General features: G+C 43.1%; 1 protein-coding gene across 4 annotated transcripts in view; it reads right to left on the bottom strand.

The window, feature by feature from the left end:
- Positions 1-23,673, bottom strand: part of SLC24A3 (solute carrier family 24 member 3) — a 441,617-nt gene that overhangs the window by 129,725 nt on the left and 288,219 nt on the right. For all 4 annotated transcript variants that reach the window (XM_019544063.1, XM_019544066.1, XM_019544065.1 and 1 more), the window contains exon 4: positions 3,752-3,826. In XM_019544063.1, the coding sequence (XP_019399608.1) occupies positions 3,752-3,826 (75 nt within the window). The remainder of the gene's footprint in view (positions 1-3,751; positions 3,827-23,673) is intronic.

Raw genomic sequence — 23,673 nt, 5'->3', positions numbered from 1 at the left:
TTGTGCTGCGGTTTAGGTACAGGGCCAGACTCAGGAGGACTCAAGCTGGATCTGGAGAGGGGGCCAGAGTGTACAAATGACAGAGATAAGCTGGCTTGTCCTAGGAACCAGGCAATTTTAATTCCATTAGTTGTGGCATCACAGCTGGCTGTCCAGCCCCAGAGCATCCCAGCTGTATAGAAACACGGCTATGCTCTATGCTCTGGAAACACTGAGCGGATGTCCTGGGAGCACCTCGGCATGCTTCAACCACTGATACTACCTCCCCACCTCCAGGCCTCTAACTCCTCATATACCCTTTCTTGCCTTACATTTTATGTCCCCAGCATCATCTACACTTAGGTTTAGCTCTGAAACCCTTCCTCAGCCCTGAAGCTGACAATCTCTCAGGCTGGAGCTCCTAGTCATCTAAATGCTACATTACCTGACAGTTTTGAGCATTTCCTGGCACTTTCTGGTAATCGTGGTTAGCATGCAACATTAACCTGTACAGCCCTCTTAATGTACAATCACGTGTATCTATTTACTTTTTACCAGAATACCTTACCAGAACCACAGTGACATCCCTTGCCTCCAGCTTTGATCTAAGCTGGAACAGTCTCTCTCAATCATCTAGACCCCAGTGCATACAATTAGTTTCTGCTGAGGCGAAATGAGGCTGCCCTGTCTACCAATGAGCCACAGATGTCACTGTCATTTAGAGTCAGCTTCCATCACAACCATCAGATAGGAACGAGTTCATTGCACCTCCCACACCTCATTCCCAGGCCAAAGACCAGCTCCATTTTTCATGATGATGGATTCTTATTACCAGGAAGATCTGTAGGTGTCTTTTTCAGCTGACAGATCTAAGCGTCAAAACCTATCCATATTTTCTACATGCAGCGCATACTTCATTGCATGCAACTTATTTAGGGCTTGTGCTCAACCAGTGGTTAATCCTTACCTTGAATAAACCCGCAAAGGCATGAAATCCTCTTCTAAAATTTCAGCATGCTGGCCTATGTAAAATGGGGTCCATTCCCTTGCAAGGCGTAAGAGAGATGCTTCATACATAAACCTGGCTGTTGTATAATTTAGTGAGATCACAGATTCTTTCAGGGAGGTCTGTAATCAAAAATACATTAATTCCTCTCATGAGACAGGCTCTCCATCCTCCTAATCAGCCTTGCAGCCCTTCTCCACCCCTACTCCAGTCCAAATTCATCTTTCTTGAACCTGTGACCAGAGCTGTGTATCATACAGAAAAAAAGGTTTTCCTTAGGCCTAGTACAATATTTTCCAATTTCAACTGGAATCACCTCTTATGATGCAGCCTAGGATAATAGTTGCTTCTTTGCACGTCTAATCTAACTTCCTTGCTCTTACTTGACCCTCCCCTGTTTATACCTCTAAGGCTCTTGTTAACTCTGCTGACACCAGTGTTGTACCAAAGATTCACGTTAGGACTTTTTCAGGCTCACAGTTTTCTTGGGTGATGTTTCCCATCGTGTGCACATGGCTGGCATTCTTGGTTCCAGGAGTGTGACTCTGGTACTTGACCATACTGAAGTGCACATTGCTTTCCTTACTGTCAGCGGCATGAGCATGAAAAAGGGTTCTTAAGCTAGATAAATGAAAAGGGAACAAGGAAAGCAGTGGGGCCACTATGCAGTGAGGAGCTGGGGTAGTGACTACAGAAAACTTAGGCCTGCCCTGAAACCAAACAAAAAACCTTTGCCTCCCTTCTCAGAAAGGACAATGAAGCTGACTGGGAGCAAAGGTGTTAGAAGCCAGGACAGCAGCCAGGCTTTAGCCCCCAGCTGACCACAGTGAGCCTGACTGCCAGTGGCCTAACTACTCCCAGCTGGCACAAATTACCCAAATTACCCAGGCATGGCTGCCTGGTTATAAGCAGCTGATGGTTCAGTTTTCCTCAGACTACTCAGCCAGACAGACCCCTATCTGTCTCTCTCTCTGGGCTTTTGGCTCCTGGTTCCTTGCTTCTGCCTCTAGTCTGGACCCCTGCTTCCTGATTGTCAGCTTCTTGCTCCTGTCTCTAATCTGGTCTCCGGTTCCTCACCCTGTCTGCTCTTGATCATTTAGCTTGTGAATCTAGTTTAGACCTTGTGACTCTCTAGGGTCAAGCACCAACCACCTATGCCCCAGTTGTACCCTTGACAAAAAGCAGGCTGGCAGATGGGAATGAAGTTATGGAAATGGAGATGACCATGACAACTCCATTTCCATAAGGATTCAATGCACTCAAGTCAGGGAAACTGATTAATCCCCATTTCTGAATTTTAAAAGGACGTGCATGTCAAATCTCAGGTCCATTCACAAGTGATTTTTCATAAGTCAACCTTGTGTTGCAGTTAGTACCATACGTTTTGGATAACAAATCTGTAAGCTAATTGCAGGGTAACTGGAAGCTGCTGATTTTTATAACAGTCCCGTGAAAAAGCACCTACTATTGTAGGCTATATCAGGAGAGGTAGTTCTAGCTGAGATTGGGAAAATATTGTACGAGGCCTGGATGAAACTTCCTTGCAGTACAATATACAGCTCTGGTTACAGGTTCAAGAAAGATGAACTCAGACTGGAGCAGGGATGGAGGAACGGCTGATTAGGGGGATAGAGAACCTGTCTCATGAGAAGAGACTAGAAGAACTCATCTTATTTAACCAGGCAAAATGAAGGTTAAGAAGGGTCTGATTGCTGTCTATAAACACATCAGGGGGTAAAAACCCTGGGAAGGAAAAGAACTGTTTAAACTAAAGTATAACACTGGCACAAGAACAAAGGGATATAAATTGGCCGTGAATCATGTGAGGCTGGGAATTCAAAGCAAGGTTCTAACCATTCAGGGAGTGCAGATGGCAAGCAAAACACCCAAGTAGTGTTAAGATGGGGATCAGCTTGTTTTATTAAATGGATTCTGTCATTTGGTTGCAACTGACAGCAGGGAACTGGACCCAACGATCCAGAGGGTTTTCTGCTCCTGTGACCTATAATTTACATCAGCTGAGGATCTGCCATGATGTTTTAAACTGATGTCTGCACTGGGACATTTACATTAGTAGACAGCTTTCTTTTATGTAACATTCATATGGCAGGAGCATTTTGGAGCAGGCTAGGCTGGGGTCCCATGTGCTAGGCACAAACATAGAGAATGAAAGGCCACTAAAGGTAGAAGCACTTTTTGAAACTGAGGAGTGCTCAGTGGATCAGCATGACCATGATGAAGGTAAGAAACCACATCATCTTCTAAGTCACAAGAAGATAATGCAGCTTGCCTCAGGTCCTACAGGAAATATGACAGAGGTAGGAACTCAAATGTAGGTTTTGAACAGTAAATGAGCAACCAACAAGAACAGCCCTCCTGGTAGCTTTACAGGAATTTCCTAATAAGATCCTATGTATTAATGCGATGTTAAATGGGGCCTCCAACCATCTTTAAGAAGGAAAAGGGTCTTATGCAAATATAGTAACTGCTATTTAAAATGGATTAACAGAGCACCTGGCAAGCACATGTTTTGTCCACTATGAAGGCACAGGCAATCTATCTTTGCTCTTCTGCAGAAAAATGTGAAACTGAACAAATCATTTATGAAATATTATAATCAAATGTAAAAGACATCTGTAGCTTTACCAATTATGTAAAAAGGAACCTAGAGACCCTACAATACGTTACGTGTCATAGTTGCCAATGGGTACAACAAAAATTGCTACCACACTGGCATGTATCTGCATACAATCTCCATGCACTTACCTCACAAATCTTTTCCAATGATGGGACAAAGAAATCATCGCACACAATTGCCAGAGCATAGAACATATAGACAGCCTGAAAAAGAAAACAAGCCATAAGTTGAGAAAGTGAGAGCAAAGGACACTGAGGATGCAACGTCCCACCTCAGTTTGGGTCTTCTCATTCTACTGCTTGAGTAATTTATAGGCCGGTTTAAGATTTAATAGAAAGACCATGAGCTATTTATCCAAAATTCTTACCAGTGATCAATTACCCCCAGCAGTTATCCTTGTATGGTGACAGATGAGGGTTTTTTTTAAAGGTAGGTCTCTGGGTGTTGCTGACAGTCAATATTCTGTATCTTTTATTCTTTCCCTCCAAACAGCAAGTCTGGGTTTATTTTAGGGTTGGATATTTGACCAATCAAATAAAGTTTGGTCAATTGACCGGTCAAATATCAGTCAAAAATAGCACATAGGTCCAAATAATACACAGGAAAAGCACAAATATTCCATTAAGAAATGTGTCAAAGAACAATAAAAAAATCATACTTCTGTCAAGCAAACTACAAAAAAATGTAGTGTGTTTTTTTTTTGGTTTTGGAACATTGTTATAATCTTTTACTAGTCCAAAAATATGTAGTCAATTGGCCAGTCAATTGACAATATTTGAGAGAGAAATTGACTGGGTTGCTAACTCTAGTTTTTTTAATATTTATTTTTTGCATTCCATGAAAATCTGGATCCAAAGGATGAGTGTTCATTCTGTTAGTGTTTGCATACAGTGCAAGGATGTGTGCTGGCCTGTGTATACAACCCTTGGAATGACAGGTCCGGGCAGGTGTCTGCAGTGTCAGACTGCGTTAGGAAGAAGCACCAGGAAAACATGCCATGCCCGTTCAACCCTGCCCTATGTGCTGAGTAGTTGTAGTAAGAGCAGTACTGGGAGTATTCCTAGCACACACCAAAAGCAGCTATGTGAGTTTGGTGGTGGCCTCAGCAGGAGGGAGTGGGTATGCAGCGTAGTCCTGGGGCCGCGCTCCTGGTCACTGCCCACAGAACTCTGCTTTTCCCAAAGGAATGCTTTGAAAGATTCACTTCTGGGCAGGTGGAGAATATGCAACCACATTGTTGTATTGCTAACAACTCAGAGAGCTTGTTATGGTTCCTCAGGGCATGAACTGCCCTGGGGCAGGCAGGGAGGGAAGTGCACATATCATCTGGCCTTGGGCAAAGCTAGTTTAAACTGTCATAGCTCCACTACAGTGACAGCAATCCACACCATCTGGAGAGCTGGCCTACAGTACTTTCCCAAAGCCTAGTGCTTCCAGGGAAGCTCAAGTGAGAGCACTGAAATAGAGGTTCCCCTCGATTTATGTGGGTTTTTGCCTGTGAATTTGCTTTTATGCGATCAGCATAGATGCTCTCCCGCCCAAGCAGGTAAGTCTGTGGGGGGAGGGGAAAGGGCCACGGCCCCACTCACCCCAGCCCCGGCTGCAGTGGCCCTGAGAGTGGCCGACACCAGTTGCCTGCAGCCACTGGGCTGCACTGTGCTCTGCCTGTCTCCCTGCACCTGGGCTCACCCCAGCTCCTGGGCTGCACCATACCATGGTACAGACAGCTAGTGTTGGCTGCTCCCAGGGCTGCTCCAGCACAGGCTGGGGTGAGTGTGGACAAGCGGAGCCCCGGGCAGTGCAGCACTCACCCCAGCCCTGACTGCAGTGGTCCCGGGAGCAGCCAACACCAGCTGCCTGCACCAGGGCACAGTGCAGCCTAGCAGCAGAGGTGAGTGAGGACAGGCAGAAAAAGCAGGCAGCTGGCGTTGGCCACTCCCAGGGCCTCTGCAAAGCTGGGGTGAGTGCCGCTCTGTTCCCTCTGCTTTGCTGCCTTGTGCTTTCCTGCCCCTTTCCTAGTCCCAGCCTCCCTCCCTCACCACCATGGGAACTTATCCCTATTTGTTACATTGTAAAGTGGGTTCATTTTATGCAAATTCAATTTATGTGCTGTTCTCTGGAAACGCATGTACAGCATAAATTGAGGGAAACCTGTACTGAACTTGCTATTGCTAGGGGAAATTACAGGCAAGGCTTCCCTCAAGGTGGAAGGGGGTGGCAGAGGAAAGATGCAGGATAATGTCTACACTCCTAATGTACCTTTTGGCACTCCATAGTATCTGTAGACCATGGCCAGGTACAGTGAGGCATGGGAGGTGGAAATCTCTCTATGCCTTTCTCGCTTTCAGTGAGCTTGTTTAGGGTCAGCCAGAATTTGGCTCTGCAGTTTTTGTGGACAATAAGGTATACTCTGGATTTGTCATTCTAGGATCCCCAGTAGGGACTAAGAAGTAATCTGTCTACATCAGCTCCCCAGGAACAGACCCATATTTCTTAGATCTTACCCCATAGCAGACTATGGTATTGGTAAGCCTAAAATACTGTCCTGTAGGGCAGGGATAGCCAACCTGCAGCATGGGTGCCACAAGTAGCATGGGCAGCCCATGTGTGTGGCACAGCAGAGGGAGGAGGAAGCACAACAACAGATAGGGCAGGGAGCAGAAAGAAGAGCAGGAGATCAGGCAGAGGGCACAGGGCAGAGATGAAAAAGCAGAGCAGCAGATTAAGTACAAGGTGGGGAGTATAAAGTACGTCCAAAACAGATCCAGGTAGCATGTGGGGAGGGTGCAGTGCTTAATTTGTAGCATACTTCCTAAAAAAGTTAACCCCCACTGCTGTAGGGTATCCTTACAAACACAGTAGTTAATACCATGAGGATCCTTAATATTGGGTTGGGATATTGTCGCCAACAATGACATTAATTTTGATTAAAAAAATGGAACATCATATATCATTAACTGGAATATCAGAATGAATATTATCATCAAGTTAGTATAATGGACTGTACTGCTTAAGGGCTGACTCACAGCACAACACCCACTTATCATCTACATTTCTATCTTGCCAAGTGTTTATGGCCCCTGTCTGACTTGATTATGCAAATCCCCTTTACACTGGCAACTTAAATCTCCCTGTGATTTTGCTTGGTTCTTTAAAACACCAGGCCTGTCAAATATTGTAAAACTAATTGCATTGTGTCTGAAAGCAAGTAGTACAGAGCTCTAGAAATGAGGAAGTTTTGCACCTGGATCCAAAGAATTTGACACTATATCCCCAATTCCCTTCTTTTTCCATTTCTACAAAAGGCATTACAATACTGGTTGCTTTTCCAACCTCAAAGTGAGACTGAAATATTTTAAAGTTCAAAGTAGTTCATACTTTTTTACCATCTGTGATAGCATTATTTTTACAGGCTGCTTAGGAAAAAAAAAGGCAAGATTAGTTTGAACTTTAAAAATGCTCTAGCAAGTGCTGTGGTCTGGACTGTAGACTGATTTTTGGCCTGGCTTACGGGGCTGGACATGATACAGAAAAAAGATGATTAGTGCCTGATTGTGCCAATACTTAGGCATTAAAAGTCTGATCCTATGTCACTGAAATTAATGGTAAAATTTTTCTTGATTTCTAGGGTGTAGAATTAGGGACTAATTAGGATCCAAAAGTGAAGCACATGCATTTTTCCAGGATCAGGGCTGTAGACTAGAGGGAGATGTGAGAAAGATGTAGAGGCAAAAAGCTCTTCTCAATACAGTATATTTCTGCCAGCTGATCCACTGAGTACCTAGGAACAGATGGTTGGGATCACACCTCTTCAATGGAGTCAAGGAAAGAAGAAAAAAAATAAAACCAGGGAACTGCTGTTACACAGCTTAACAAATGATCCCCGAAAGCAGCAGGAGATGAGCGTAGGCAGTGATGTCATCAAGGCTAACTGAGTACAGGCTGCACGTGTCAATCTATAGAGATCATTAATTGCATTACTTAATTTATCTGAACTGAGCAACTTCAGCACCGCAGCTGCTCATGACATTTTTAGTTGACATTAACAACTGTGGCTGTATTTGCCATGTATTTCTTTCCTGAATGTATATCTTGTGGTGGTATATTGTGTTTGGTTTTAAAGCTTGCTTTAAAGCTGGGGGAATGAAGATCTGTAGGAATCTATCTGGCATTCTTAAGGAAAAATAATGCTGAAATAAAGTTAGTTCATTGTCCTCATTTGACTCTTAACCCTTTGAAATCAAGCAACTGTGCATACAATCATGTCATTTTCTCATTATCTGTATCCATTAGAGTCCATAGTATTGAAAAATCATGCAGCTTGATTATGTTTGAGGCCCCTGCCCACATTTCTGTCATGCCAGCTGAAATCATCTGACCCCTATTCCCATTTCCCCTACCTGCATCTCTGCTTTATTTGGACAACGGAGTTTGTTGTTAAGAAGGGAAGCTGATCATGAAATAAGAAGATCCTCTTATAAGATTATTTAGTTGGAAAAATAAAGAACATGGCTTGAAAAGAGAAGAGGGGAAATTAGGGCACCAGGATTTTTTTTTATTAATGAGAGAGAGAAAAAGAGAATCAACATGGAAACATAGGAAAACTATCTATCTATATATAAAGGGCTTAGCCTGTCTGTGTATGTGTGTGTCCGTCCATAATACTCTTTAAGGACGCCGGGAGCCTGGTTCGGCGGGGAGGGCAGAAGAAGGGGCCAGCTAAGGAAAAGCGGGAGCTGGGCTTCTGGCTACTGTGAGAAGAAAATTACCCGGCTACAGTGAAACTACTGTGGCAATCAGTGTTATCTGAAATTCATCCATCATTCTTGATGGGCAGTTCACTAGTTTTGATATATTTATGGTGTTGATGGTGAGAATTTAGGTTGATGCTCAACAAAAAGGGGAATCTACTTTGCAGCTAGCCAAGTACCCAAGAGGCCATTAGCTACTTAAATGTAGTTTGGTTTTCCTTCCTATGAACAGAATAACAAGTCTCCTGGTCTGAGGAAACTCCAAAGCTAATAACTGAAGTCTTGGCTACAAGGCCAAAGGCTGAAGAATGGACAAGTCCATCAGTGGACGTTTCTGGACTGCTGGAAGGTGCTCTTGAGCTCCAACACTGACTTCTGAAATGAAAGAGTCCAACTGGAATAACAGCAATAAAAAAGCAGCCCACATGGGCTAGGAAATGGCTGATGGGGAACTGGTTAGTATGAAAGATAAATATACTCTGAACTTCTCCTTCCCTGTTTCTTCTTTCTCACTTTTCTCACCTTTCCCTGTTTCTCCCTTCAGGCTACCAATACTCTTTCCTTCACAATAAATGCAATCTTGCAGACTTTCTGCTTTCCAACCAAACTAGCAGAAAGAAGCTGGAATTTTTTTCACAGGTAAATGCATGTGCTACTGACCAGTGGTCTGTACTCCACAGTTAAGTTTGCAACTGAATCTTCTTTACAAGCCCAACTGTAGTCCTTTTCTGAAATCCACAAACCTCAGGGTTTTGGCCTTAGATCTGTTGGGGTTTGGCTGTGTCATGTCAGCTGCAGGTCCCTGGGAGGATGGGATGGAGCAGGCCTGGCTCATGCTTTGTCCACTTGGGTCCACTGACATAGTCCAGAGCTGGAAGTCTGCCTAGGAAGCTGTTCCAAACCCGTTTCTAAAACCCACTCCTGAGCTACTCGGGTGAGTCTGAAAGCATTACTGGGACTCAGTGTAAACAAGCTACTAGGAGTCAGTGCAAGGATTTGGGGGACCTGGATGCCACTTATGGATTTTGATTGATAGTACAAAGTTGGTGCTAAAACATGGAGTGCTTCTGGGCATCCACCTTTGCTGAGAGGTCCTTCAGCATGTACCCACTGGACTAGGCATAATGGACAGTACTAAACTTTCATGATTGCTTGCCCAATAGCAGGTAAGTTAGGGAGTTGACAAGAGCTGGGAGAACCCATTTTTCCCCTACCTATTTGCAGTGAGCGTTTGGGAAGCAGAACAGAAGGGTAAAGATAACAAAGGAAGGATTGAACAGGACTCACAGAAGCCTTCTCTCATGCCACTGAGGCAAAAAGCCCTGCCCTCCACTCTACTCTGCATGTGTCAGCCTTGGAAATGGGGCAGTGAGGATGTCTTGGGGGTGCCCCAAATCACCATTCTTGAACATCTCACAAACCCAGGTCTTAAGAACAGCACCTACGGTGTCTCCAGAGCATCCTCACCCTCATTTCTGGGTTGACACACAGAGATGAGAACAGGTGGTCAGGCCAGGATGACCAAGCATACTGCCACCACAATGTAGATATCCTCCTCAGACACCTGCAGGAAACTGTGAGGAGGGAAGAAGAGCTTTGTTACCAGCCAAGGTCAGAACAAATGAGCCAAGCTGAAAAGATTCCAAAGTTCAGAAGCAAAAGCATGAGCTACACCAGAGGATCCTGGCCCTCTCCAAAGAAAGCTCTAGTATCAATAAAATAAGGCAGGGAAATTCATACAGGGTTTAGTATTTGTGTCCACATTTGCACATCTCTTTTGCTATTAAGTAAAGAGCAGTGGTGTTTTCAGGATCCTGTACAAAGTCTGTTTGCTTTCATCTAATATGGGCTTCTGCAGGGTATAATGGAAGCCAGAATGACAACCTGATTTGAAGGCTGGGAGTGGGGGGAAGTGTCAGCCACAGGGAGGGTCAACTTAAGTCCACGAGCTAGGCAGTGGGGACCAGGAGTCTCAGCTCTTAGAAGGCGCTGCATGACAGCAGGTTTGCATCCCAAAGAATGTGCCTTAGGGTCCCAGCTCAGCAGTCCATTCAGTTGCTAAGAAGGGGGCATGAGCCCATAGCAGCAACTTGAAGACAGAAATTTTGCACTTGACCTCAATGTTATGGAACCAGGGGGCTCTGAATTATCTGTTACTCAATACCACAGCCCAGACAGCTTTTTTGGCTACAAAAGGACAGGGAAAGAGATACAATGTAATGGACTGTACGCTCCTCATCTCCCACCCACTCACAAATATCCCACACACCCCACCCATTGACTCATTTATCCACATAGGCACCTCCTCCCCACATATGCCTATGTACACTCACTAACGTCTTTGCTTGCTCTAGGCCTGCCTCCCCGCAAATAAAATCCACTGACTCTTCCTTTGCAAAAAGTATTGGGCACATGGGAAGTTCACCTGCTCCACCCACTTCCCAAAAAAGCCAAACCAGCACTACTTGGCTGTGTTTACCTCCCCTGCACAACCTGGAAGAGAGCTGTAACAGTGAGTCTGGATGCATCTCTTTTTCCCCCACCTTCCCCCAGGGTGACTGGCAGTGATTGTATCAAAGTGGTGTCCGCTGACCTCTTGAGGAATCAAACCTCTGGCTCTGTACCATGCACAATGCTTTAAATACCACTATATGACTTACACCCTTCAAGGAGTGGATGCTGGTGTCTTTGTGGTGACTGCTGTATTGTACCTGTGTGGAAAGTCATTAGCTACTAAGGATGGAGGTTTTGCTTTTTCAGGGGGCTTTACACAATATCCTGGAGGGAGGAGGACTCGAGGATAAAGCTATGCGAAGAGGCCCTGACATACTAAGTGGATCCCCCTGGCACCCAAAAGGGGAGGCTATATGGCATTTCCCCACGGCCCTCCACCGTGGATTACACCACAGGGGCAAATCTAGTCACCAGAGAGCTCAGGGGACGTTCAGGACTGGTATGCATTCTGGGCCTTCCTGATACTTGGGTAAACGCTGCCCATCTTTTGGGCACTGCTGGTCCCCTGTGAAAGGAGAGCTGCATTTCCGTTCAACCACTGTAACACTTCCACAAATCACTCACTGTCTTTGGGGGCCCTTAAGTAGTGGCTTACTAGAACTGGAAGAAAGCATGTTAATTCTTCGGGTATTGTTATATGGTATCTTCACTTGCTTCTAAGATACCTAATAACTTACTAGGGATTATATTTTAGATGCATCATTCAGTAATGTGGACACTAACTATTGTTTTGAGTTCTCTCAGTGAAGTCAACAGCAGTTCCCTCTTACTCATGGCTGGTTGATTGTGACATTACTGTGTGTAAGAACTCTTCAGAAATGAGCAGGGAGGTAGTAAGTTCATTGAAGGTAGGTGCAACTTAATTTCTAGAAGTCCTCTGTCAGACTGATTGCTGCCTTCTGGATAACTTTGAATGACTTTGTCAATCATCATTCTCCTGTTCTCCACTGCAGTCACATTAATTACGATCCATTCATAGTGTAATAACATGTATCTCATAAATTCTTCAAAAAATTCCCATGGTCATTGCAGCATTTATTAATTGGATTACTATTTTAAAGCATTAATTAATTCCAAAAAACAATCCCCAATTAGACAGCATTGTAAACCTGGACGTCGATTCCTGGGCAGAGCTAGGTTCTAGAATCTGTATTGAAGTCATGTACTTCTTTGGGATAAACAGAACCACAGTGAGATAATTACTGGCCACAGAAAAAGGTATTTCTGGGAGTCTTCCCTGTATATAATTCAATAGGTGCAAACTAAGTTACATCAATTCCCTGAGTCTAGTTTAATTTACAGTAAATACTGAAAGTCTGCTCTCTGTATGAGACTACTTTTAAATGTCAACACTGTCTCCAACTATTTATCTATTGTAAACATTTGCAGCAATTCAAACTCAAACAGCTTAACATTTATGAGGGACCTTTCTGACTTTTTGTATACACAATCAAATATCAGACAGTTGCACTAAAGGCTTTCTGACAGTCGGTGCTCTACTGCTCTCTTTGCAAAACTTGAGCCTCTTGACTCATAGCAGATTTCAAGTCCTCCATTAACTAATAGTCACCAAAGCGTTGTACTCCAGAAGCAGCAAAAGTTCTGCTAAAGAGGATGGTTTGGGCAATACAGGGTTGGGGCTGTTTTTGCCTTGTTTATACCTCACAATAAAATGAGGACTTTCTAACAGGGAAGAAAGCTCTATGTGTCTTGCTTCTTTCCTAAAAGTCAGAATGTCCCCCAGTTCTCTGTGTGACTACGTCTCCAAGAGCTCCTCTGCAGAATCAGCCTGGGCACTTTGAGATGGTAGTGCAAAACAGTATCTCCCACGCGCCAGGTTCACAAAGGTAGCATTCTTCTATCCTGTTAGCTTAGGGGTGGCCAATCAGTAGTGTGCGCCATAAGGAATGGAATAGGCAACATAGTGACAGATTAAGCAGGTAGCAGAAATCAGAGAGGCAAAGCATGCAGGGGAGCAAAGGGCAGGGAGAAGACAGCAAAGTATCATATTGGCCAGGGGAAAGGGACTGGAATGGCACTTGGGAGAGTGTGGGGCTTATCTTAAGGCACATTTCCCAAAAACGTTGCCCCTCACTGCTTAGACCATGGTGTTACACACAGGACTAGGCTGAATATTTGAGCAGGAACTGGTGGGAAGACACTTTGACTCATGCTCCAAAGTCAGCGCAGTTGGCTCTTCACATCTAGGTATGCCATCACTTGCCTCTTTGCAAACTTTCCCCACACCAGCCCTGACAAAGCAGCCCAGTTCACACCTCTGGCTGATTCTCCAACAACTATTTTTGTGAGGGTCCTCCCTGGTGACCCTCAGTACCCCAGCTACCCTCTCCAAACTAAACAACTTTGGTATTACCTTCTTCTTTGCATCTTCCCACAGGAACCCTTTCTGTTGTAATGCCTTATAAGAAATTTATGAAAAATGGGTAAGTTCAGGACCCGATGGAGAAAAAAAAGAAAAAAATGAAAACAAAATCAGAGTGAAAGGTAAGTTTATCGGTCTGCTATCAGCCTTCATCGCTTATGAGCACTTTATGTCAGTGAATAAGTTTATCATTGTATGTCTGGAGTGTTGATTATGGTATTTTCCTGCATCCTTCCTTCCTTCCTTCTCCCTGCCCCCATCAACATCTGCAAATAAGGGTCTGTATATTACGCATGGAAAATGATTTTCTGACTGGGATAGAAGCACCCTGCTTTAAGTCCACAGTGCAGCAACTGTTGCTTTACTGTTGAGAGAGTCAATTGATTTAATGGTGCATTTTTCTTCACATTCTAGAGATGTTAATAGTTGTCTCTCCTTTTTAATGGTCTTGATGTTCCACTAATTAAGCCAAACTTTTTAAGGCAACTTTGCTGTCTGCTAGCTGCATCTGGTCTCTCTCATCCTATTTCACAGCCTTGGAGACACTTAAACTATTTCCAATCCAGTCTTCAGCAACAACTAGGGTTTCAGCTTTAGTTAAACAGGAAAGAGAGGGCAAAGTAGCTGAAGTTTAGGCTCTATCCCTATTCTATGCAGCCATAACTCTTGAAAAATCTTTGTTACCTCATTCTGCTTTTCAAAAACGAGGTGTATATTATATTCCAAGGTATGCTGTAATGCAAGAAAATACGGTACTGTATGTTTAGATCACATAATCTCTGGCTAGTAACAATAAACATGGGGAGAGCATATATGCAGAGATCCCCTCCACTGTAGGCACCTGCCACAGGTGAAGCCCAGTGCCTGTGCTACGTGGATAGTGGCCAACATGAATAATTGTCTTTACAAGCTGCTCCTTCTGGAAGGCTGAGGTTTTGTATTTACACAGACTTTATAAACACTAATGACTTCAATTGCTATGGGGGAGGTATTGCATTGTTATAGCTGTATTCCGTCACTGTAGAAACAAAGGCACAGAGACATTAAAGCCAGAGCATTCAAACTTGAAAATACAAAAAATGGCCTTTAAAGGAGTATTTGGATACCTAAATAAAACCAGTTTGAACTTTCTACCCCTATCTCCCATAGAAGAGAGAGAACTCTACACTGTGTAAGTGACTTGACCAGGGCCACAAAGGAAGTGGCATCAATAGCGGCTTCACTTCTTTGCTGAGCCTAGTAAAATCATGTTCCTCTCGTGATTAGAGAAGAAGCTGTTTCACCTGTAGCAATACTGATTCACTGGGTATCCACCATGATTATGAGGTGAGGGTCTAACCATATTGGTGCCTGTATGTAGACCCAGGGTCTGGGTTTGTTTCTCTTGAAAGCAGAGTATCATAGTAGGGTGCTATTGCCTTCATGAAGCCAGACTTTGTTGGGAGTTTTTGTCTGATTCAGAAATACTGAATATAGCCCGAAGGTCCTGATCCTGTAATGACTTATGAACGTGCTTAACTTTACAAATGGGAAGCACTCCCTCTATAAAAAGATAAGCAAGTCTGTTAGCCTTTGGTAGATCAGTGTTTGAAGTGGGATCAGTATGCAAGTTCCTGCTGCATGATGTTTGACCCCCTGGCATGAAGCTTCTCCAAAGAACTTTTAGACTGGCTTTTTATATCTTTAAATATTTTATTGTGTTTTATGATAATTCCTTGTCTGATATGCATTACCACATAAATGCTAATGCAGGCAGTCAGGCAGGAAAATGGCAAGTGGGAATACCTCAGAAACATGACCTTTTACTCCATGAAAAAAAAAAACCAGAAAGAAAATAACCAAAAGAGAAATGCTAGAGATAAGCAAGAAATGAATTGTCTATTTGTTATGCAAGAATCCACATAATTCCAATTATAAAATGGCTTGGACTGAGGAAGCAATCTAAATGACTCTGATAACTCCCCCAATAAAAAAGTCATACAATTTCTCTTCATATCCATATCAGCAAAAAAGAAAGACAAATAGCAGAAAGATCATTATTTCTCCCTGTCTTGGAAGTTATTTTAATTTAGATGAAAATAACGTCAATGCAAGTGTTGCACAGAGGACTATAAAATCCTTGTTTTCTACAAATCTTGGCTACTTTCTCAGCTCTGGTTATCTATCAGAGCTGTAAACCTCAGTACTAAACAGTGGCATTCTCATCCTTCCATCAATTTTAATATTGTGGGATGTCAATTTGAAGGTAACAGAGTTATAACAAAGCAAACAAGTAAATAAAATGGTTTATAAATTAGATTGAATTTTTACAGCAAGAAAGTAAGGGTCATTTCATTATTTATTGGATTATAGTAGTGCCTTCAGGCTTCAAAGCAAGACTGGGCCTTCTCTGTGCTAAAGAACAATCTCTCTGGCAATCTGTAGTCTAAACAGACAAAGGTTTACATGCACTTGAGAAACAATCACACAAAGAAATGGAGACACTTCTCCAATGTCACATGGAAGGCAGTGGCATAACCAGGTACAGAACGCAGGGCTCCTGCATCCAAGCCCAGTGCCTCACCCATTAACCCATGCTGCCTTTCACTGACTTCTCTTATTTAGTTCTAAAACAGAAATATGAAGGGATAGAAAATCTAGTCCTGGTTGAAGGATATTCCTATGAAGTGCATATGTCATCATATGGCCAGAATAGGCATTGCTTTGTTATGTGAAGAAGTGTCCAACATATGCTTGTATTAAGTAAGTAATATCCATTTAGTCTGAATGCCTTACTAAGGTAAATCAGTGAATAGTTTAAAACATCAGTTTCTGTGTTTTTAACACTGTAGCCTGAAAGCCTAATGATAGTCTTATCCCTACAGAGGTAGGAGCTATCATTGCATCTTGTTCTCTGAAGTGGTATAACAAAACTGACATCCCCCCTATCAAAATTAACACAAGAATGAAAATGCTGTTATTAATGACAATGTAGATCAGATCCCTCTTTCCCATGGAAATTGCATGTGAAGATACAGTAACTGCATGGTAGCAGAGGCACAGATGAGTGATTCCCAGTCATACAACATAAGGCTGGGTGACCAAGGCCTATGCCTTTGTCATGTAGGTCAGTATCTGTCATGAAAATGAAGTACACAGACACTACTGAAAAACAACAAACACTGTGTGGCCAACTCTAGCATGAACAGCTTATTCTCTGTTATTTGTAATTTTCTGCTCTACGTTAGATCATACCATAAGTCGTTCCATCATGCTAGGCATCTTCCCTTTCCATGTAACTCTCAATAGCTTTCAGAAACACTAATCAATAAAATAGCATCACTACAAATTGAGTGCACTGTTTAGATTTGACATATACTATGTTCATCCCACAGCACAGGGTGTTGTATGCATGCCTACTGTTCCTGCATTTCTCTATTGTTATGGCAGCACAGTTCTCATACAGAGGAGGAAAATGCACACTTGAAAGCTAAATTCGGCCACATGAAGCTCTGAGAACTGTCCATTTCAACATCTGTTTCAACAGAAAGCACATAAAACCTCTGCCTCCTGCACTTTTTTTCTATGTATTTTTTTTTTTTGGTTACTCACGGTTATTATTATACTCTGTGCTACACACAATCAATACTGTCAGCAGAGAGTCTGCACAGATATGGCACTTAAATGTCTGTCAGCTAAAATGCATGAATATCTATGCAAGAGTCTTTAAATGAAAAATGAAATGAAATGGGGACTATTCTTACATAATTTGCAATGTAGACAAGACTGACAAGAACCTGCAATAACCATGCTACTGTTAAAAATATTTATATGTTACATCCGAGAAAGTTCAACTGAAGCAGCTGAAATTCCGTGTCCTTTCATTATGGACTTACATTTAGCAGCCAACGTAGAAACCTGAGTCTTCAAAACAAGTAAGGCTCTGATCCTCTGAACACCAAAGAATACATGTAATGGCATTCTACAGCAACTTTTTAACAAGGCAGAGAGGGCGGCCAAAAATTGTATTCAAGTAGTTCAGTGGGGCTACTCAGCTGAGCAAGGTTACACACGTTTGCAGGACTAGGGCTTAGGGGAACGTTAGAAGTAGCAACAAAGGAGGAGTAAAAGTGGAGGAATTAACATGGACTAATAGATGCTGTATATTTGCCACCTTTGTGTACCTAATGGGAAACATTGTGGTGTTGTGTTTGATATTAGTGTCATAAATAGTTAAACATAAGGTTTGATCCAAAGCACACTAAAGTCAGGGGCTAGATCCTGTTCTATCTATTAGATGCCTAAGTGGATTCAGATGCCTAAGTGCAATCCTACTGCAACCTGCTAGAGTCCTTGAAAAACAGACAATACAAAAGGTAAATATGTCTTCCTCCTCTTCACTGCTTTTTATGATTTAGGACACCAAAAGTAGGGGTGCTAATATTTTTTCAGGGTCTTGAGCAGGGCAGGACAGAATTGCATTTAGGCTCCTAAATCCACTCAGATGCCTTTTAAGTTTGGTAGGATCTTGCCTTAGGAGTGTTTTCATCGACTGCAGTGGGCTCTGGCCCAAGACCACAGAATAAAGAGGGTCTGGCTTGTAATTGATTATACTTAACGTTTATCTTTCACCATCGTAAAGCTGTTTGAATGCCATTTTTGGTGGGGGTTTTGCCCCTTTTTAAAAACTTGACTGCACAGGACTGAAAACACAGGTTGTAAAATAATAAAGTAGACAGGCTAGCTGCTAGCTTGTCTGAAAGCAGTTTGGTCCAGAAGGCAAAGCATTGTTTTATAGACTGAACTACAGATGCCAAGGGCCAGGATGCAGTGGTCAAGCACTTAAGGTGCCTTGCTATAGCTCCAGAAGCAAGAGTTTGAGCCTCAGACAGGACTTATACCAAAGGCCCTTCTCTGTTGACTCAGCTGTAAATAGGTGCCTGGTCATTCTGATGGAAGAGTCAAAGATGGATGGATATGATGCTACCATATCATTTTCTACCACTGGCTGCAGATATTGGAGTGCCTTAACCATGCTAACCCACTAAGCCACCTCGAGTTAGACACCCTTTTGACTTTGGCTTGAAGTTGGGAAAATGACTATGAACAATTGGGAAAAATAACTGATGATTTCTCTTTTTTCAAAAATGAAATCAGTTTTAGGTCTGATCCTGAAACAGCTCTACACACCAAGCACCATGTAAAGCTTGGGCCTTGACTCCCAGTTAGAGTAGCCAATTTAGATAGGAGGCGAAGTAATGTAAGGTGTGGGAATGTCTAGCTACCCATGTGAGAGGTGAGGAAACTCATACATCATAGCATTAAACACAATAGTGCTGGATGCTGCAGTAGCACATGTATCCAACAGTGCTGGATGCTGGCTTGCTGCTGCATTAGCACATGTATCCCTCTTTCTGCCTGGGTTGTCCCAGAGGCAGAAGATGTTATGGGCAGATGGAGCTGCAATTGAAAGGGAGCATAGGGGGAATACTAGGCAAAAGCCAAAGAATTCTCTTGTGTGGTACAAACTAAGGCCATTCTCATATCTAATGGGTACATGCTGTCACTAAGTGAGGGAGAGGGGGAGAGAGAATTGCACTGCAGTGTCATCAATATATTGATAAAACTTGGCTTCTTTTCACCCTTTTATTAGACTGCACAATCTCAACTCTCCTAACACCAAAAGGAAGTCTGGGTTTGCCTGAGGACTGACTAACCAATGCACGAATGACAGTGTTCACAATATACAAGTCTGATATAAAGAGGACATTGGAGAATCCCAAGGCAAATAATGGATAAGGATTTTCAGTTTTCCTCTTTTCCCCCTTTGATTTACAAGTTCAGCCCTTTTAGGAGGGGTGGAGGAAATGAGCATGGAGGAATAAGCAAGCAAGAAGCTGGTACTTGGTGAACTGATGTGAAAACAGACCAGAAGGTGGGAACAGGAGAAAGAGTGCACCGAAATGCCAAAACTGCAATAGGAAACACAGGAGATGGACAGAGAGCAGAGACAAACCAAATAATTAGGCTCAGGTCAATCACCATTTAGCTCAGCAGGTCCTCAAGCCTTTAAATAGGTGACAGATTAATCTGGCATTTTTCCCCTCTCTCAAAGGGCGTTTAAAAATTATGAAAATATAATGCTTTGCACAGCAGGATTATAAACAGCAGATTAAATAAAGTAACATGTGTGGATTGTTTCTGAAATGAGGCTCCTAACAAGCAAGGCCTGGAAAAGCAATCGTGACTCCCCCATCAAGAACAGATTACCCATTTTATGGGGTTGTTTGGTTCAGGCTACAAGCAATAATTTATATGTTTTTCCAATATTTCTCCGAGTTATTTGTTACAGCATTTCTTCTAGGATTAACAGCTGGCTTACTAACTTAGAACAAGAAACAAAAGATAAAAACAAAATTAGAAGGCTCCAGTGTTTTGTGATAGTTTGCCAGAAAGTCATGGGAAAAGAAGATACACACTAACTCTCTAAGGAGCTCATCATCAATTTCTACCACACACAAATACCTTCTTTCTGGTTTTCTGGGCTAGTTGGGGCACAGTAGAGACTATGGAATTTCCATCCTTGGAAATTTTCAAGACTAGGTTGGATGGGCAATTGGCTTGGGGTGGTTTAGTTAGGGACAATCCTGCCCTGAGCATGGGGCTGGACTACATGCACTTGTCAGGTCCCTTCCAGCAATACATTCCTATGATCAGAATATAAGAGGCCCCTTATACAATCTTAAGGGGATATTTTGGAATAGAAGATGGAAGGGACTAAATTAGAGTCCAGTCCCTAGCTATTTAGGGCCACTAATATTTAGGAGAACACAGTGGCAAATCTTGGCTCACCCTAAGACTTCTTTGTGCTATTTCCATGTTGCAGGGGAACCCCAAGGCTGAACTGGATGCCTTCCCTGCCTCTGACCACAGCTCCCACGCAAATATGTAAGTAAACATAACAGCTTGTCGGGGATTATTATAAGTTTGCATAATTTACAACAACTCTAGGGTAGTTTTAGTTTGCCATAGAGGTCCAATCAGCTCCTTGCCACCCCACAAAAAAGGGAAATGTAAAGGTAGCCACATCTGCCCTTTTTCTTCAACTGCTCCAGCCACAGCTCTGATACAGAGGAGGATTTTACTTCCTATGCTAGTGACAGTACATCTTCTCTCCCACATAGTGAACAGGACCCTCAAGAAGGCCACAGTGTTGTTACTGAAAGCTTTCTAAACAGTAGAGGAAGAGCCTGTGCCTTGCCAAGCAGAGGGTTATTAATACTTGTGAATCTTCTTCCTCAGGGCAGCTGCCAAAGAAACACCAGCTTCTCTGATGGCAGATGAGCTGTGCTGGGGGCAGAGGGGAAGCGGTGGAGGCTGTTTCTGGCTATGCCTTCCCACCAGCTGCAGCTTACTGTGCAGATGTTGTCTTAGTTTTTCCAGACTCACTGTTTGTGTGTCGAACCTCAGGCTCCCAGCAGCTCTGACTCTTTAGTCACTCGGGATCATCTGTCAACAAGTAATTAATTCCATGTCTCATCTTTCTATTTTTCCTTTGCAGCATCAGCTTTGCTGGGGCTGGAGTGAAGCAAAGGAGGTGTGGTGTAATGGTTCATCACACAGTGAGGACCTATTACATTGATCCTACTTGACTGTGAGAAGTTAATTTCCAATCTCTGCTAGATTCAGGTTGGAAGCTGCTGGCACCCAAGGCGTACTTAGGATCTTGATGTATGAAGCAGTGATGGCAGATGCCATGAAGAAAAAAGCAGTCAAACTGATACTGAAAATAGAGAGAGAAAAATCTTGACCCCCAGAGAAATCAATGGGAAAACTCTTGCTGGCTTAAATTGGGTCAGGATTTTACCCTGAGTCTCTAAAGTTAGAGGCATGTCATTCAGCTGCAGTTCCCACCACGAGGAAACCTTCCTGGGACTTGAACACGGTGCTGTGGGACTGAGGAGGGGTAGAAGAAACAGATGTGACAAAGTCTTTTGAGGTCCACATGTACACAGTTAAACTTTTAAACCTTTTCCCCTCCCTTTAGGAGCAACACTTAACAGTCCTGGAGTTGCATGGATCCTTTTCTTTTTGTTATGCATATCAAGATCATGCCCAAAAATGCCACTCCCTGGTGTGCTGCGCACTGCACAAATGGAACACAAAGACAGCTCCCAGCACCAAAGAGCTAACCACTGAAGTATAAGACCAGAGACTACAAATGGATGTAGAGGTGGGTGAGAACAAGGAAACAGCGGGGTAACAGATTGTTGTCAGTGGTGGTGGATGACATAACAAGGAGCAATGGTCTCAAGTTGCAGCAAGGGAAGTTTGCATTAGATATCAGGAAGAACTTTCTTCCTAATACTTTCTTCATGCCCTGAGAGGGCGGTGAAGCACTGAAACAGGTTGCCCAGAGAGGTGGTGGAAACTCCATCCTGGGAGGTTTTTAAGGCCCAGCTAGACAAAGCCTTGGCTGGAATGATCTAGTTGGGTCTGGTCCTGCTTTGAGCAGGGGATTGGACTAGAAGTGACCTTCCAACCCTTATTTTCTATAAGAAGTGATCCTAGTGCAGCCACAGCTTAACTATATCAACCATTGTGTAGACTTTCCTAGCAAAAGAGAGATGGACAGAGGATAATGAGGTGGTTTTGCAGATTTATATAGTGAGGGGCAGCCTGGGGAGAGTTGGCCTCTTGACCCTGAATGGTAGACGAGAGGTAGAGAACAGTAGATTGGGGAGAACTGAATCCATGTAGGGTTAAATTTGTTTAGTCTATGACAGAACTGCAATAGTTCATAAAGCTCCTGGAGGGACAGACAGTCACCTTTCATGTTTGAAATGGGCCACGCCTAGCTAGCAGGGCAGCCTGTTTATCTGACCATATGATGCAGAGTACAAATGTTCACACTCCTGGCTTAAACCAATCTTACCAACAACAGCAGCTGCCGCTGCCTACAACAGAGAGGTTTCCTATTCAACATGTTAAATGTGTGCATAAAGAGAGAGTAAAGGACAAAACAAAACAAGATAAAAAACAACCCCCCCAAAACAAGAACAGATTTCTAGCTGGGGTGATAGTAATCAAAGAAAGTTCTTGAGGTATTTTTTCATAATGTGCAACTTGCACTATCAATTACAGCTCTTATTTCTTTCTCTTTCCTTGCAACATCTATTGTAAACATCAGATTTCATCTTCCTTCCTCTACTTATAACTCTCCCCCATCGCTCATCTATAGTGCTCCAATATATTAACATCTACCTCTGAGTTTTGGGATATCTGCTTTATACTAGATTATTCACTATCAAATAACCAACATAATTTGGCTCTCCCTCGCTTTCTGTACTCCTGGACTTTAAATTGGGTTATTTCTTTCATAGATTTTTTTTTTTTTACCAGCTTTCATATAATTCCTTACATCAATTTTTTTCTATTGTCTGGGGGCCAGATTGAATTTAGGATTAATGTAGCTGCAAATCTAGCCATAAGTTAAAAACTGAAGAATACCAGCTCTAGCTAGAAACAGGCACCCACCAAACACCTGTTTTTAAAGCTTATCTGATGGGTCCATCAGTGGGAAACTTATCTCTTTCATGTCAAATCAAAACTCCAGACCCAGGTACAAAACATGAGCCTGGTCAATAAAACAGCTTGTCAAATGCTGATGGATGAAATGCAAGTGTTTTGGCCGTGTCTAGACTACAACTTACCAAGACTGACAGTAGCACCCTCCAACATGCCATACGGATGCCACTGCCTGGGGCTAGAAGTGTGTAGCCAAGTCTTCACAGGCACAAGACCAGGATGACTTGCACTCCAGGCAGTGAGAGCCAATTAGCTCATCCTCACACAGTCTTGGCTACTTAGCATTTTGTCAAGGCAAGATAGCACAGGAAGCAGAATGTGTATTCTGTTTGAGTGAATGATAAAATAATGGTGTATGCATGACTTATGAATACTGAAAGTTCAGCCTCTGAAAAATCAGGCACTTTTTGAAGGTGTTTCAAGTTGGGCACCCAAAAGCTAAAACACATCTAATAACTCAATGCTTTGGAAATTCGGGACACAATATGTATTGACCAAGTAATGATCTACTCTTGAAATGGAAAAAAAATGTGTAGAAAATAACGTCTCAGCCATGTTCAACAAGGACAAGTGCAGGGTGCTGCACCTGCGGAGGGGGAACCAGCATTATGGTTATAGGTTAGGAGCTGACCCTCTCAGCAGCACAGAGGCAGAGAGGGATCTTGGAGTCAGGATTGCCTCCAGGATGAATATGAGTCGCCAATGCGGTGAAGCAATAGGCAGAGCCAACCGCACCCTGTCATGCATCAACAGGGGCATCACTAACAGGTCCAGAGAGGTCTTGCTCCCCCTCTATGTGGCGCTGGTCAGGCCACAGCTGGAGTACTGTGTCCAG

This window comes from Crocodylus porosus, unplaced genomic scaffold (assembly GCF_001723895.1).
Source record: "Crocodylus porosus isolate Cpor-Errol unplaced genomic scaffold, CroPor_comp1, whole genome shotgun sequence".
Lineage (NCBI taxonomy): Eukaryota > Metazoa > Chordata > Crocodylia > Crocodylidae > Crocodylus > Crocodylus porosus.
Note: the sequence above shows the minus strand (reverse complement) of the source record. Positions and strands in the feature narration are given on the sequence as shown.